Source organism: Rhinopithecus bieti, unplaced genomic scaffold (genome assembly GCF_001698545.2).
Source record: "Rhinopithecus bieti isolate Rb0 unplaced genomic scaffold, ASM169854v2 scaffold_68554, whole genome shotgun sequence".
In the NCBI taxonomy this organism is placed as follows: Eukaryota; Metazoa; Chordata; class Mammalia; order Primates; family Cercopithecidae; genus Rhinopithecus; species Rhinopithecus bieti.
Genome location: NW_016825696.1, coordinates 26,272 through 41,405, shown reverse-complemented (window position 1 = coordinate 41,405; position 15,134 = coordinate 26,272). Strand labels below are relative to the sequence as shown.

At 42.7% G+C, this 15,134-nt stretch overlaps 1 protein-coding gene across 1 annotated transcript in view; it reads left to right on the top strand.

Annotated features, from left to right (window-relative positions):
• COL4A6 (collagen type IV alpha 6 chain) overlaps positions 1 to 15,134 on the top strand; it is a gene marked incomplete at its 3' end in the record, with an annotated part of 301,135 nt that overhangs the window by 260,028 nt on the left and 25,973 nt on the right. Inside the window, exons 14-23 of the mRNA XM_017863099.1 lie at positions 3,943 to 4,002; positions 5,369 to 5,413; positions 5,908 to 5,961; positions 6,797 to 6,866; positions 7,910 to 8,017; positions 8,973 to 9,113; positions 10,011 to 10,115; positions 11,835 to 11,995; positions 12,471 to 12,650; positions 13,219 to 13,402. Of these exons, the coding sequence (XP_017718588.1) occupies positions 3,943 to 4,002; positions 5,369 to 5,413; positions 5,908 to 5,961; positions 6,797 to 6,866; positions 7,910 to 8,017; positions 8,973 to 9,113; positions 10,011 to 10,115; positions 11,835 to 11,995; positions 12,471 to 12,650; positions 13,219 to 13,402 (1,108 nt within the window). The remainder of the gene's footprint in view (positions 1 to 3,942; positions 4,003 to 5,368; positions 5,414 to 5,907; positions 5,962 to 6,796; positions 6,867 to 7,909; positions 8,018 to 8,972; positions 9,114 to 10,010; positions 10,116 to 11,834; positions 11,996 to 12,470; positions 12,651 to 13,218; positions 13,403 to 15,134) is intronic.

Below are 15,134 nucleotides of genomic sequence, written 5' to 3'. Positions count from 1 at the left end.
CATGAGATAAACTTTTTTAGTTTCCACATATGAGTGAGAGCATGCATATATCTACTCTTTTAAGACACAACTAATAATGTATGCAAAGTTTCTTTAAAACATATAAGGCTGTCCTGTTCAATAAGGTAACCACCAGCCATGTGTGGCTACTGAGCCCTTGAAATGTGGCTGATCTGAAATGAGATGTACTGTAAGTGTAAAATACACACCAGATCTCAAAAACGTAGTGTGAAAAGAAATCTAGAATATCTCAGTAACATTTTTTACTTCGATGTTAAAATGACAATATTTATTATATATTTGGTTAAGTAAAATATATCATTTAAATGAATATCTGTTTACTTTGCTTTTTTAATGTGGCTACTAGGAAAATGAAAATAACATAGTAGCTCATATTATATTTCTATTGGACAGTACAGATATAAAGTACTTTGCAAGTGAGTTTGGGAATAAGGTTTTCACCTTCTTTGTAGAGCATTTCACATAGATTCTAACCACCTGGCATTGTCCCTGTGAGGTAAGCAAGGTGAGCCAGGCTTATTTCCCTTGTACTGATGAGGAAACTACAGCCTCAACGGGTGAAGAGATTTGTCCAGAATCATGCAGCTAGTTATTAGCAGAGCTGAGACTGAAATTCAGCTTTCTTGAATTCTAGCCAATTTGGTGGCTTTTTCCCCATACCATACTGCCCCCTACAGTCCAGTTTGTTCTAATCCCAGCTGTGGTGGGTTTTTTGTCTCTAAATCTCTACAAAGGATTTTATGATCTCCTCCAGTGTTATTGGCTTCACTGGCTCACACTGCCTCCCTCCCCTTCCCTTCCACATCCGAACCCAGAGTATTTCCCCTGCTGCAATTTCAACCCATTCCCTTTTGTCCTGTAAAAGAAAGAGACTGACGACAATGCACGATGATAAATTGCAGTACCATTTCAAGCTCAGTATTTCCAGTGTTTCAGAATGTGGGCTGAAAAATAGAAACCCCAGTTGATTGTAAAGACATCAAAGCTGGAAAATAACCCCTTTACATAGAAGAGCATGTTTTCATAGGGTGAGAATTAAGAAACCAGAATTCTCAGCCCACTTTGGCACAGATTCAAAGTGTGACCTTGGCCAAATCAGGTAACTCCTTCACAGTCCTAATATCTCTATCTGTTTAATGGGAACATTCATAGGTACTTTATATGAATGCCTTATGACAGAAAAGTTATGAGGAGAAATGTGGTAATGTATTTGTGATACTCTGGACCTTTCAGAGGAAATGTGCTTCTCAAATCCAAAGCCTTCACATCAGCTTTCAATTATCCATACTTACTGAGAAACAAGGCAGCACTGAAGACAGAAATCTCTATGGAATCCAAAATGTTCCTTTTAACTATTTGTTTTCTTCCTATATGAGTCCAAATCTTTGTAAGAGATGAAGTGCCCAACCTGAGAGATTTGCCCCTCACCTTCTTTCTCTTGGCCCCTCTGCAGTGACCAAACATCTCTGATTTTCTGGCTCAGTCCTCACCTCACACATTTTATCCCATTGTCTCGAGCAACACACTCACACTTGTAGGCCACAGGTCTTTCCATGGCAGTCGTCAGAGAGAATTGTATATCCATGTGCCCTCTGTCCAAGGGACTAGCAAACACAGGGGAAGGCAAAAATGGAATAGATGAGGGGAGGGATAAGAGAAGAAAGTGGCAAATCCTGAGGTAACTGTTGAGTAGGAGTAACTACTAGGTAGGTGGGGTTCTTCAATTGAGCCTCCTCAGAACCAAAAAGCATCAGGAGTCTGGAGCCCAGGAGAGCAGGCCTGGAAACAGTTAAGCTAGCTCCAGTGAGGCTTTCCAGGCCATGGGTAAGTAGGAGTGTGGGAGCAGCATTTGCAAGATTACTCATGAGGAGGACTGACTGTGACAGGGCCAGTCCCAGGGCATCTTGCTAGAACAGCTTGTTCAGCAGGGTCCCTGTACAGTGCCTCCCTATTCTTGGAGACAAGTTGAACCTACAGCACAGCCAGTGTCTTGCCAAGCTATTTATCTTTTGTTGGCTCTAACCCCCACACACAAATTTGTCTTTTTTTTCTTTTTTACATTTTTTAAACATTTATTTTTGTTCACACTATAGCACAAGCTCTCAGGCCCTCTGAGAAAGCAAGACTCTTCTGCTTTCTAGAGAATTAGCACAAGGCCCCCTTATATTTATAACTGAGGGCAAGACAGATGGGGGCACAAGATGGTTCCTGAACATTCTTTCCTTCACCCTTTGCAACAGTTTTGTTCTCTAGGTCATTATTCCATTCAGTTCAACAAGTATTTACTGGACCACCTTGTATGTGTTCAGACTGTAGTAATGGGCCTTGGAGAAAGATAAAAGAGAGTGTAATATAGGCCTCATGCTTACAAAACTTTCATATGCAACCAATCTTTGCACTTTAAGAGTTTGGGGCAGCATGGGCCACCACAGATTTCATGAACAGGTCAGAGAAGGCTTCTTGAAGTGTTTGACCTCAGAAGCCGATAGACATTCCACCAAGTTGCAGCATGCCTTGGTTTGATGCAGAAAAACGAATATTTTAAATAAGTTTGCATTCAGTTTAACCCACGAGCCTTTCACATTAGAAATTTAATGTAGCATGAAGGCTGAGCTATTTGATGCACAGTTATATAAATGCAGAAAAGAGAACAGGTAAGTACGGGACCAAAGCCTGCTTTGAATTGGATCCTACACACACACACACACACACACACTCTCCTCCCAATAAAAAGACAATGAAAACAACCCACATTAAAAAAACAAAACCATGACTAGCCAAAAGGAAACAAAAATGAAAAACCCTGGGCCCAGAAAGCCAAGGGGTGCTCAACCAGCTTTCAGTACTCATGGGAGCACACTGAGTATGTATGTAAAAGGAAGAAAAAGCTACAAATGGGATTTGAGCAGGTGAGCCAGGTCACATTAAAGGGACAACAGATGTTCCACAACATTTAGTGTCTTTCCTTCATTGCATCCTTTACTTTCACAATAAGCCAAAATGTTGTTTGCTAAATCTATGCTCCAAAAAGTACAATTTTAAACAACAGCACAGTGGCCTCATTTAAGTTTTCTTTGAAAAACTTTGTCCACTTTAGTAATGAACTCTTCTGTTTCTTGGGGGCCCAGACATTTGCCTTGGACCCAGAGGGGAGGAAGTTCTTTCTTACTCACTCTGCTTCTTGCAGTTCCTGCTTTTCCCTAGAGAATCCCCAAGTCATATTCATGGCTACAAATCCTCACCTCCGATGACCAGGGCAAGAGGGATTGAAGACCATCTCACAGTCCCCTTTGGACTATATCTGTAGGGCCAGGCAAGAGCCCTACAGTCCCGGTACAGGAGCTGTAGGGTTTCAGACCATGCCTAGATAGAAATACTTCTTCCCACTGAAAAGGATGTTGTGCTCATTATGTCACCAAAGGGGAAAAGCTCTTGCTCTTCCCCCTAGTATCAACCCCCAAGAATTTGCATAATCCTCCATTTGTAGGTCAAATAATCAAGTTCCTAAATGATAGAAGGCAGCCTGTTCTAATGGAAAGGTTCCCGGAATGAAAAACACAAGATCTAGCTTTCTCATTCAATTTTAATTCATCCAGATGTTGATTTCCTCGTCTATAAAATCAGCAAGGTTAGATATTTAATCATTTCTATGCTGTTAGCCTGTGATACTATAAATACATGGAACAGTGTTGTGGGTGGGGTGGGGGGGGCATTACTTCTAGAACCAAAGGGGGACCTTGAATGAATGGTCCAATTCATATTCAGAACTTACGTGCTTCTCAGGCAGTGACAAGAGACAGCATGGTGAGCCTCCCTAAGGGGAGAATGGAGCTTAATTAAAATAGCCCCCTTGCTTTGGATGAAGCCAGGAGACTGATGAGAAAACAAGCATTATAACTTGTGGTTTCTTTTTTCATTTAGGGCCTTGGATCTACTGGAGAAAAGGGAGAAAAGGGAATCCCTGGTTTGCCAGGACCTAGGGTACGAACCTGGAATATTACTTGCCTGGGTCTGTCAAGTCACCTTGTCCATTTGCTTTCCTGTTTGCTTCTTTATGTTTTGCAACTTAATTGCCACCTAAGCTTCTCGTTTCTCCTCAACCCAATGGCAGGTTCCTAAGACCTCCTTCTCTCTTAGCCCCATTCCCTTGATTGAATGACTCTCTTGAAAAGGAAAGAGGCACCCTCTACTCTAGGTGGCGCCTCAGCCTATTTATCTCCTTGCTGTCATGTATCATTGTCTTCTGGGCTAAAGAATGATATGAGTGTTGCCTTGCTTTCTATTCCATTCTATTCTGAGGGAATTGAGCACGGAAGTGGCACAGGAATGGAAGAAAGAGGGCCAAGTGCAACCTTTTAGGACAGACACAAGCCTGGAAAGTTCTAGAACATAGTGAGTGATGTTTGGAGTCAACAGTTTCCAATAATAATCTCATTTGAAATGGAAAAATAACTATTAGCCTCTCTGATTCCTAGCTTCGGGCACTTAGGTCTTGAGCTAGAAGCAGTGGGCCAAGCTTAGCCTCAAAGAAGTAACATTTTAGAGAATTGTGTTGTTAAGTTGACTATGAAGTTTATTAAGTAAGAGTCCTTTGAGTATTTAGCCATATTTATCCGTTACCCTGCCATTTCTTTCTCTACTTTTCCCCCTCCCTTGTCTTGAAAATACATATAATCACCAACAAAGAATGCATTTGAGGTGGAAGACGAGGCCCTCCCATAATCTATTTAAAGATCTTCTGACTTGGAACTAATGCAGACTAAGTATAATACCACCCAACCCTTCTATCAAATTCCACCTACTAATTAAACTGTTTCCATCTATTTAGCTCTTAAAAAATGCTCCATGTGGCTATTTAGCCTGATGGATTAGTGCTTAGAAAGAAGTCTTTAGGCCAGGCGCGGTGGCTTACGTCTGTAATCCCAGCACTTTGGGAGGCTGAGGCGGGTGGATGACTTGAGGTCAGGAGTTTGAGACCAGCCTGGCCAAAATGGTGAAACCCTGTCTCTACTGAAAAATACAAAAATTAGCCAAGTGTGATGACGCATGCCTATAGTCCCAGCTACTCGGGGGGCTAAGGCAAGAGAATCGCTTGAACCCTGGAGGCGGAGGTTGCAGTGAACCAAGACTGTACCACTGCACTCCAGCCTGGGTGACAGAGTGAGACTCTGTCTTAAAAAAAAAAAAAAAAAAAAAAAAAGTCATTAAGCCAGGTCTAGGAACTTTCGCTTACCTGATTTTAGGAGCTGCTAAATCCTGAACTCAGTTGTATAACTTTGTTATATAAGTCTAGTGGCTTTTCTAGGTAGCCTATTGATTTTCTAAGGTGCAACTATTTTCTTTACAGGGTCCCATGGGTTCAGAAGGAGTCCAAGGCCCTCCAGGGCAACAGGTATTTTGGTTAATATCATTAAAGCCTTGGTGTATAAAATCCCAATTAAAAGTCCCCCTTGCTTTACTTAACATGGCCAAAGGGAGACATTACTTATAATGCAAATTGTTCATCTCCCTTTTTTTTGGTATAATCTTAGCCACTGTCCTCTTTTCTTTTCACTCAAGAACATGGGTATCCAGTGTCAAGTTCAGTGCCTTGCCATTCCATGCTGTGGTCATACATCTTTGGCATGCTATCAGGGACTAGCAAGTCCAGCCTGCTTGTATCCGTGTCTAGCCTTGTGGCCCTTGTACCTCCTAATATGTAAATTGGCTACCTACTGCCATATTGTCTTCTGGGAGATTTTACAGCTTCCAGAGTCAGATAGAAGCCACACATACCCTGCAATGTCATCCAAGATCCCTGTGCCATTTGCCCTGGCTTAATCCAAAGACCAGACTCTCTTATGCTTTCATACTTTCAGCTTAGTGGTAACTATGTTTCTGTCACAGGGCAAGAAAGGGACCCTGGGATTTCCTGGGCTTAATGGATTCCAAGGAATTGAGGTAAAGTTGGGAAGGGAAAAATCCGGGGTTGGTAGGTAGAAGGGTGAATTACCACAAATGTCTGTATATAAGATGAAGTACTTTTAATATTTTGACCTTTTAAGTTTCAATTTTTTCTCAAGAAATGCATGTAACCTACTTTGAATACACAAAGCTGCTAATGAGCATTTCTTAGATACTACTTGATCAGTGGTAAACTAAGGGCAGGGGCTGGTGAGAGCAAGTCCATCCCACAGATGAGGAAAATTTTATTCATGTTGCTTAGAATTGCCAACTGTTGGTTTTATTATTGTTTTAAATTCTCTACAGACAATGCATCCCCTTTTTGCCTACACCTGGGGCATATAACTGCCACCATCACACCCTGGATATGCCACTGTATGTGTTTTTGGTGCCTAAGTCTGTCTTTGGGGAGTATTAGAACTCCTTTAATTTCCCCTGCCTGACATCATCCACTAACAAGGGTTGTGATGGTAGTAGAGGCCCAGGACTGTTGAGAGTGGAAAAAAGTTAAAACTCTGTTCTCTCCTTAGCACTACTTAGGTACAGTCAAGGCCCAGAGCAGACTGTCCTTGAGTAGAGTTGCAAAATAAAATTGGGATCCCCTGTCCTTGACAGTTTTGCAACTGAATGTTAGGCCTCTGGCCTGCTTTGTGTCATCTTCATCTTAAATTTATGGGACTTTGAAATTAACCTATGGACTAGTTGACCCTGAAAATCCAGGGTTGTAGAAGGAAGAACCTTTCATTTTCCTAGGAATGGGCTTTAATGGCACATAGATCTTGGGTAATAAGGACATGGAAACATTTGTGTTTAATGTACTTAATCTTTGCAGGGTGAAAAGGGTGACATTGGCCTGCCAGGCCCAGATGTTTTCATCGATATAGATGGTGCTGTGATCTCAGGTGCAACTTCTCATTAATTTGAGTAGAAAATAAAGACAGGAAGTTAAATCCTCTATCCCCTGTAATTATTAAAGGATACTTAGTTACTCGATTGTTGCTAAACTTGACACACCCAAGAGCCCCTCATGGCTCCTGAACTTGGGTAATAAAGCTAACTCCAATCTCTTGGGCAGAGAAGCCAAGCCCAGCACCCTGTTTTTGTGTTGAGTCCACTAAGCCTAGGATTTGGGTCTGCCTGGGCCTGAATTTGGTGAAAATGGTTCTCCTGGCGATGCTTTGGGAAGGATGGATAACCACCCCCCCACTGGGCTGACTTCAGTTTGATACTATGGAATACTCAGGGCCTCATGTAGGTGATTCCATGCATGCTTGAGCTTGACAATTTCATAGGAAGTGGAAAAGTACCTTTGGTTAGGGGAGCAAGTGGCTGAGAGCCCTCGAGAGTGTGATGCTTAGAAAGTCTGTCTTCATCTCTCCTTGTCCTAGTTATTGTGTGTGCCCAACTCTTCCCTTTACCTTCTCCAAATATTGAGATGCCCAGTATCTCCAGCTACTTCTTGTTTGACCAAAGGCTTCTACTGTAGTGACTCTTCCATGGGTCTTCCCACTTATCCCTCTCCTCTCATCCTCTAAGGCCCATGCCCGGTTTGGTATTAATATTTGACAGTGGCTTCCTGTGTGCCATTCACAGGAAACATATATGTGTAACATAAATAGTGGACTTCAACATCTTAATCCAAATGGTAGACATTTTAGGCATTACAGCGGATTAGTGGTAGAAGAAGAAGAAGTACTTACCAGAGCTTACCACGAAAGGCAGGCCGTGGCCAGGCCAATTCTTAATACACTAATGTTGGCTCCAGAAGGCCCCTTGGCTCCAGAAGACCAATTATCATGTGAGGCCATTAGCATGAGAGACTTGGGAAGGGCAAGAAAGGCACTTCTAATGCCAGGACAGCTCCCTGCACCTCTTCTTGGGCATTTTGTAGCATCTGTGGGCCTCCTCTGCCTTTATTTACTGCTGTCTTTCATTACGATGCCAGGTAATCCTGGAGACCCTGGTGTACCTGGCCTCCCAGGCCTTAAAGGAGATGAAGGCATCCAGGGCCTGCGTGGCCCATCTGGTGTCCCTGGCTCACCAGCATTATCAGGTAAAAACAAAAACAAAAAACAAAAAACTAACCCATCTCCTGTGCAGATCAGTCATCTATACACTGTGGTTCCTAGCATTCCCTTCTGTACCTCTGGGTTGGGGCACACACCTAGCCAAAGTCAAAGAAGAGGTACACTATAGTCAGTAGTTTCCCGACTGCCAGCCCAAGGCTAACGTATGTGGGGATAGGGAGGGCCTGGGTGAGCAGCTTTTGTTTTTGGCTTAAATAATGTATCATAGCTGGACAGGCAATCCTAGACTGTCACTGAGGTTTGCAGCAACAAGAGGGGTCCTGGGTTGAGTTGCTGGAGCTTTGTCACCCTCCTGTGGATGTGCCATCCCAGTTGATGCTTGCCAAGAGGGGCTAGCAAAAGCCCAGATGAAGATTTGTACCCAGAACCTTGCTGTGGGTTTCAGCCAGGTACTGAATGGTCCCAGGATCCTGTGGGTAACACTCTTGAACTAATCACATCCATATGTCATTCTATAGTGACATGTGGAAAAAGGCATGCCAGAGTCTGGGATACAGTGATGCCCCAGATATAAAGCTCAACTTTTACTTTTAAAGTCACCAGTTTCTAAATTCCTTGGAGATGGGCTGCTGTGAGGATACCTATGGTTTTAAAGCAGTCACCTGGAAATGGTACAGGTGGCCCCAGCACCAAGTTGGGAAAAAATCAAGAAGTAAAAGGCTAGAGGCCCAGATTTTCCTCTCAGGTTTGCCACTGAGAAATGCTGGGCCCCTGATCATGTTTCCTCTCTTCTTTGGGTCTCAGTTTCCCAAGAGATTAGGCTAATTGATCCCTAAGGATCCTTCTAACTCTGATGCAAGAGAAGGGCAAATGCTTCCCTAAATTCTTCCTTGGATTTGTTTCCAACATATGCCACAGATAGGAATACTCCAGAGAGTGGGGTGATATAATGAGCATTTGTGTGTGGGCTTATTTTTCCAGGTGTCCCAGGAGCCCTAGGGCCTCAGGGATTTCCAGGGCTGAAGGGGGACCAAGGAAACCCAGGCCGTACCACAATTGGAGCAGCTGGCCTCCCTGGCAGAGATGGTTTGCCAGGCCCACCAGGTCCACCAGGCCCACCTAGTAAGTTACTCATTTCTCTTTTTGGTCTCAAGACTCAGATTTAATCCAGACTGCAGAACAGTCATGATTTTTGAGGGGGCATCTCACAGGTGAAACAGCTAAGCCAGGATACACATGATAATTGCAGAGGGGCAGCCATGAAGGCCCCATCGTCTCTGAGTCAGATCCCTGCCTCTACCAGTTATTGATAACAGCAGAGTGTTCTCCATCAAGGAACAAGCAAACTAGGGCCTAATGTCTTCCAAGTTTTGTACCCATTCCCACTCCATCTTTCACTGTTCTCAGCCTTTAAGTCTGTTTTTTCAGCTCATAAAGAAGCAGCATTGGTTATTTTGAACTTGCCCTGGTCCACAAGGCTCCAATGGGGTGGGCTGAGAGACTGAGAAAAAAAGAAGCCAAGCCTGGACCCTTGAGGTGGCTGCTAAAAGCCTACACAGGGCTTGTCCTTCTTAGATCTCCTACTTGAGTGTGAGATTCTAGATTCTGAGAGAAAAGCTGGAAATGCTGCCCAGAATGTTTCTTTGTACCTTAAAGCCCATATCCACTGCAGCTTGCACCTCTTTCCTCTTTTGTCCTAAGGGAGGGTTCTGGGGTAGACATTGGTACTGCTGAGTTTTAAAAGCTACCTTGTTCATTCCTCTAACCCCACTGTCTAGTACAGTGCCTGGAACATAATGGACATTCCATAAATATTAGTAGAGTGAATTGAGCCAACAGAGGTCCTGTTGACTCCTTGCTGCAGATTTGGGGTCCCGGTCTTGAATTTTATTTTTTTGTCTCTGCTCTGGTTGTTGAGCCTCAAGGACTTGGGCCTCGGTGATTGAGCTGCTGTGGTGAGTCAGGGAAGTCATCAGGCTTATACAAGCTGCTAATCCTTTATCTTTTTTTTACCCAAAGGTCCAGAATTTGAGACCAAAACTCTACACAACAAAGAGCCAGGGTTCCCTGGTCTCCGAGGAGAACAGGGTCCAAAAGGAAACCCAGGCCTCAAAGGAATAAAAGGTGATTTTGTCCCCTTGAGTCTCTTGGTCCTCCAAACTCCTTAGAGAAGGCTTTATGGGGAATGAGAAAACCAACAGCCTGGGGAGCCTAAACAGAAGCAATTGTGGATCTTGTTTGGGGCTTTGATTATAGGATTGTTAGAAGTGCTATATTTGGGTCTCTAAGACTGAGGCTGGCAATGGAGGTCACACAGGACCAAGTTGTTCGCAGGCTTCTTTTTCTTTCTCCTCTACCTGCAGCCCAGGCTGTTAACCAGTGCATGCTGCTACCCCTCCCAGGTTGCAAGACCAAGGATGTAAGCCACTTATTACCTTCAGCCTTAAGCAAAGTGCTCTGAACAGGTCAAGACCTGGGACTCTGAAAAACCCAACTGGCTCCAGGAAAACAACCCTAGCCCCCACTGGTGTTGGAGAACTGATCAATGACCGCAGCTGCCTTTGGGTCATTTCCCCCTTCTGTCACTTACTGTGAGGGGAAGATGCTCAATAAGTCAATTCATTATGGTTGTGGCCTAGGCCAGGGTGGAGGAAGAAGTGAAACTACTGACTGGAGAGGGGTTTTGGGATGGCCTAGGGTTCAGTTATTCAAGATCTCTAGGAATGAACTGCTTTCCTCAGGCTCAAACAGAGAAGTTCTAACTTACTCCTCTCCTTTCTCATTGCTCTGTCATAAAATGTCATTACCTAAGTATATAGAGGCTGGTTAAGAAATGCCTGAAAGCTTATTCTCTACGATTCAGGTCCCAGGCAAACTATTTGATGGAAAAGGGCATTAAATTAACTTAGATGTTAATTTTGGCCCTTACCTAACTCACTACAAAGCTGGTGTATTTCTTGATACCATTCACAGTCCTAAAAGAGGGACATTTCTGATGCTTCCCATTCTGTATTTCCATGAAGCTGAAAGATTTTCTCTAAGTATGGAATAGTGATAGGGATTCTCAAACTTCATTACACATGAGAATCACCCAGGGGAAGTTATTAAAAATTAGATTATTTGGTCTGGCCTCCTGAGACTGAGCGATTAGGACTGAGATAGGGCCCAGCAAGCTGCCTTATAAGCAACCATCACAGGTGACTGATGTAGGATCACACTCAAGAAATACTAATCTGAAGAACAGACTATTCTCTTAGAGTTTTAGGAATCATCAGTTTTCTAAAAGTAAGAAGGGGCCCTTCAGAATCTTAGGAAACTCAGAGTCACCGATGTTGGCACCAATTCTCATTTTCCAGACAATAAGCAAGGAAGATATAGGGAGTTGGACCATAGTGCTAGTGACTCCTTGATACCTCTTCAAAGGTGCTTTGTTGAAATCCCTCTCATTATTTATTTGGCATTTGTCTCAACGTGTACAAAAATATGTACACATTTGTGTCATGTGTACAAAAGTCAGGTGAAAAGACATTTTGGTAAAAAAAAATCTTTGAGCGGCTTGAATTCCAGACTCTCAGCTAGTTAGTATAGGTCAGTGGTTCTCAACTACGGCTATACTTTAGACTTACTGATGGCTGAGCCTCATCCCTGACTAATAAAATCTGAACCACTAACACAGGCATACTCTGCTGGAGAGTAAACCAAGTTCATTTGAGTGTGTTCTCTGCAAGCCTTCAGATTGCCTCCATGGAGTTGTTCAAGTCACAAATAACCACTATCAATTCTTCATTCTTCTTAGAAAAAAAAAAATGACCCACTTCGTTCTATGTTGTCTTTTTCTCCCAGGAGACTCAGGTTTCTGTGCTTGTGACGGTGGTGTTCCCAACACTGGACCACCCGGGGAACCAGGCCCACCTGGTCCACGGGGTCTCATAGGCCTTCCAGGCCTTAAAGGAGCCAGAGGAGATCGAGGCTCTGGGGGTGCACAGGGCCCAGCAGGGGCTCCAGTAAGTCTTGCCAAACTTTGACCCTGAGGAAGCAATGGAATCTTTCTAGTGCCCTTCAATCCCCCCAATTACTTTTCTAAAGTGCATACAAGAGAAATGGGATTAAAACAAAGTTTTGGGGTTTTGATCTACAACAGGAAGTCTAACTATAGAGCGTCTTAAAGTCCTTCTGCTTTAACCTGCCTATTTTCCCTTCTCTCTTTCCCCACTTTCTTCCTTCCACAACATTGTTGTTTACATTTGCCTAGCAATGTGCTGGCTCATGAAGATAAAATAAGAATTAAGGTGAGGTTTCCATCTTCAAAGATTTCAAAATTTACAAAAGGTGCAGAAATAAATGGGCAACTGTTATTCAAGATTACAACATAATCAGTGTCTATAACAGTGCCACGGTTCTGCTCTAAGTCATAATGCTAAGTGCCAGAATTCTATGAAGTCTGCACCTTCTGACTCCTCCCTCTTCTGTCTTTGTCAGGGCTTAGTTGGGTCTCCGGGTCCTTCAGGACCCAAAGGAAAGAAGGGGGAACCAATTCTCAGTACAGTCTCAGGAATGCCAGGGGATCGCGGTGATTCTGGCTCCCAGGGCTTCCCTGGTATAATAGGAAAACCAGGCAACGACGGAGTACCAGGTCTACCAGGTCTGCCAGGACTTCCGGTAAGTTGATCGTTCCTGGGTGATTAGCTCTACAGATCTTTACACCTGACTTTGTTGGGGGGTCTGATGGCCACTGGACCATGAAACAGGGAAGAACAGAGTCTAGAGCACCTTGTCCCGCCTCTGCCACTGAAACTTTTTGCTTTTTGCTTTTCCTTTATGTAAAGTGGGAATCATTTTCTCAGAATGGATCATTGTCTCATTTGATAAATGCTAGTAACACCTGACCATATGACTTAGAAATACTTCAGCTTCTCAGCAACTTTTCTCCTCAAGTAATCTAGCCACTTTCTGTGATCTCTAGGGTTGTTATTATCCTGCTCATTTCTTCCCCTGTTTCCTCACCCCTATCCAGAAACTTTTGCGTTGTTAGATCATCCAGAGGAGACAAGATTCATATCCACTAACTAAAGTCAGAGGAGACTGATTGATAAACTATGATGATGATAGATAATTTTAACAAAACACAAAGCATTGGTCACACTGGCTACCTCTTTCTTGTAGTCAGAGGACTGTCCAGATAAACCTCTGAGTTGAATTTTCATTCTTTTTTTTATGTGTTGTCTAGGGTGATGGTGGGCAGGGCTTCCCAGGTGAAAAGGGGTTACCTGGACTTCCTGGTGAAAAAGGCCATCCTGGTCCACCTGGCCTCCCGGGAATTGGGTTACCAGGACTTCCTGGACCCCGTGGGCTTCCTGGAGATAAAGGCAAGGATGGATTACCGGGACAACAAGGCCCTCCTGGATCTAAGGGTGAGTCATAGAATCAGATGGCTTTGGACTTGGAAATTTGACCCCTTGTAGAGTGGATATGACCCAGGTGCATAAAATGTATCATAAGAAAAGACTTGTCTCACCATAATCAGTACCTTCAACCCCCTGAAGGATTTGCATGTGAAAAAAAGTATTATGATTGTATTGTGGTAAGCTTAGGGGACAGAATAATACAGATTTCCACTCTGCTTAGTGAAGGACTTCCTACCAAAGCAGTCTGAAAATGTAACAGAGCTACCGAGGGAGGTTATGAGCTCATAATCCCTGGAAGAGTTCAAGAAGAAGATGGATGACCACTTATTGCAAATGTCATCAAAGCAATGAGTGGGAGATTGGACAAGGTGCCCTCTAAATTGTGTGGTAATATCATTAGCTAGGAAAAACCTTTCCTCAACTCATGGAATCTCAGATTGGGCAGAAATCTAGTTGCATATAGTCTAATCCCCATTTTATCCCTTAACTCCTTCTTCTTTATATAACTTCTTTTTCTACTTGAATTTTAGGAATTATGTGTAACAGTCCTGCTTATAGTTTATGAAGGTGCTGTGCTAATAACTAGTCTTCAATACAGCCAGAACAGCTGCTCATCCCAACTTCTGGGTTTCCACAACTTCTATGCTTCCATTAGTGACACCACACTTATAATAATCTGAAGTTTAAAATTTTGAGATTATCTCTTATTTCCTTTGCAATTCCTCTTATATTCTTTCCTTCTCTTCTTGCTACTAAACTCTCATTATCTCATGCCTAGGTTTTCAAATACCTATAGGCTTGTTGGAATAAGTGGGTGGTTGGATGGATGGATGGATGGATGGATGGATGGATGGATGGATAAGTGAGTGAATGACAACAACTTCCTAAGTAGTTTTTACATTCAATTCTATTATGAACACTGCAGCCAATCTGTAAAGTGCCAATATCATCATGTAACTCCCCCAGTTCAAAGCCACATATGGTACCAATTGAATAGAGATCATATAATGTCCAAACTCCTCAACCTGGAATTCAGAAGTCTCCAAACATGGATACAACCAACCTTTTCAACCTTATATAATGCTCTTAATTGAAACAAAAAAACTAAGATACCAGTCTTCTTCACTGTACCCAAACACAATGTGTTCACTTCCAGCTTCAAGATTTTGCCATGTTGCCTTTTTCTGGAGTGCTGTTCCTCTTTGTGTAGTCATATCATATGCCTCTTTCAGGGTTCAAGATAAACCCCACTTCTTCCATTAAGCTTTCCCTTGGCCTCCACAGTATGTCATTGCTACTTAAATTATATATCTCCTTCCATTAATGCCTTTACTTTCCCCAACTGCATTGTAAGTCTCTTGATACTAGGAATGGTAATACTTCTTAGAGTCTCTTTACATGCCTAGCATAGTGCAGTGTTCCATAGGAGACTGATATTTATTTGCAGAAGAAAGAGCCTTCCCAATAACGAAGGGGCTATTTCTTAAACATATTTCTCCTGTTTCCACCTTATCATCTTGAAGAATTACAATAAAAGAAGACAGGATACCAGGTCTTGCAAAATTTTATTTATTTCAAAATCTATTTTTGTGATTTGGTGTAATAAGGTTGATGGTACAGGTTAAAACTTGATAATTCAAGATTCTTAAAACCGAGTCAATATTTCATTTAACAAATTAATTATTGTGAAGGTTGTAAGGACATTTTCCCTTTTTTTTTTTTTTTTTTTTTTTTTTTT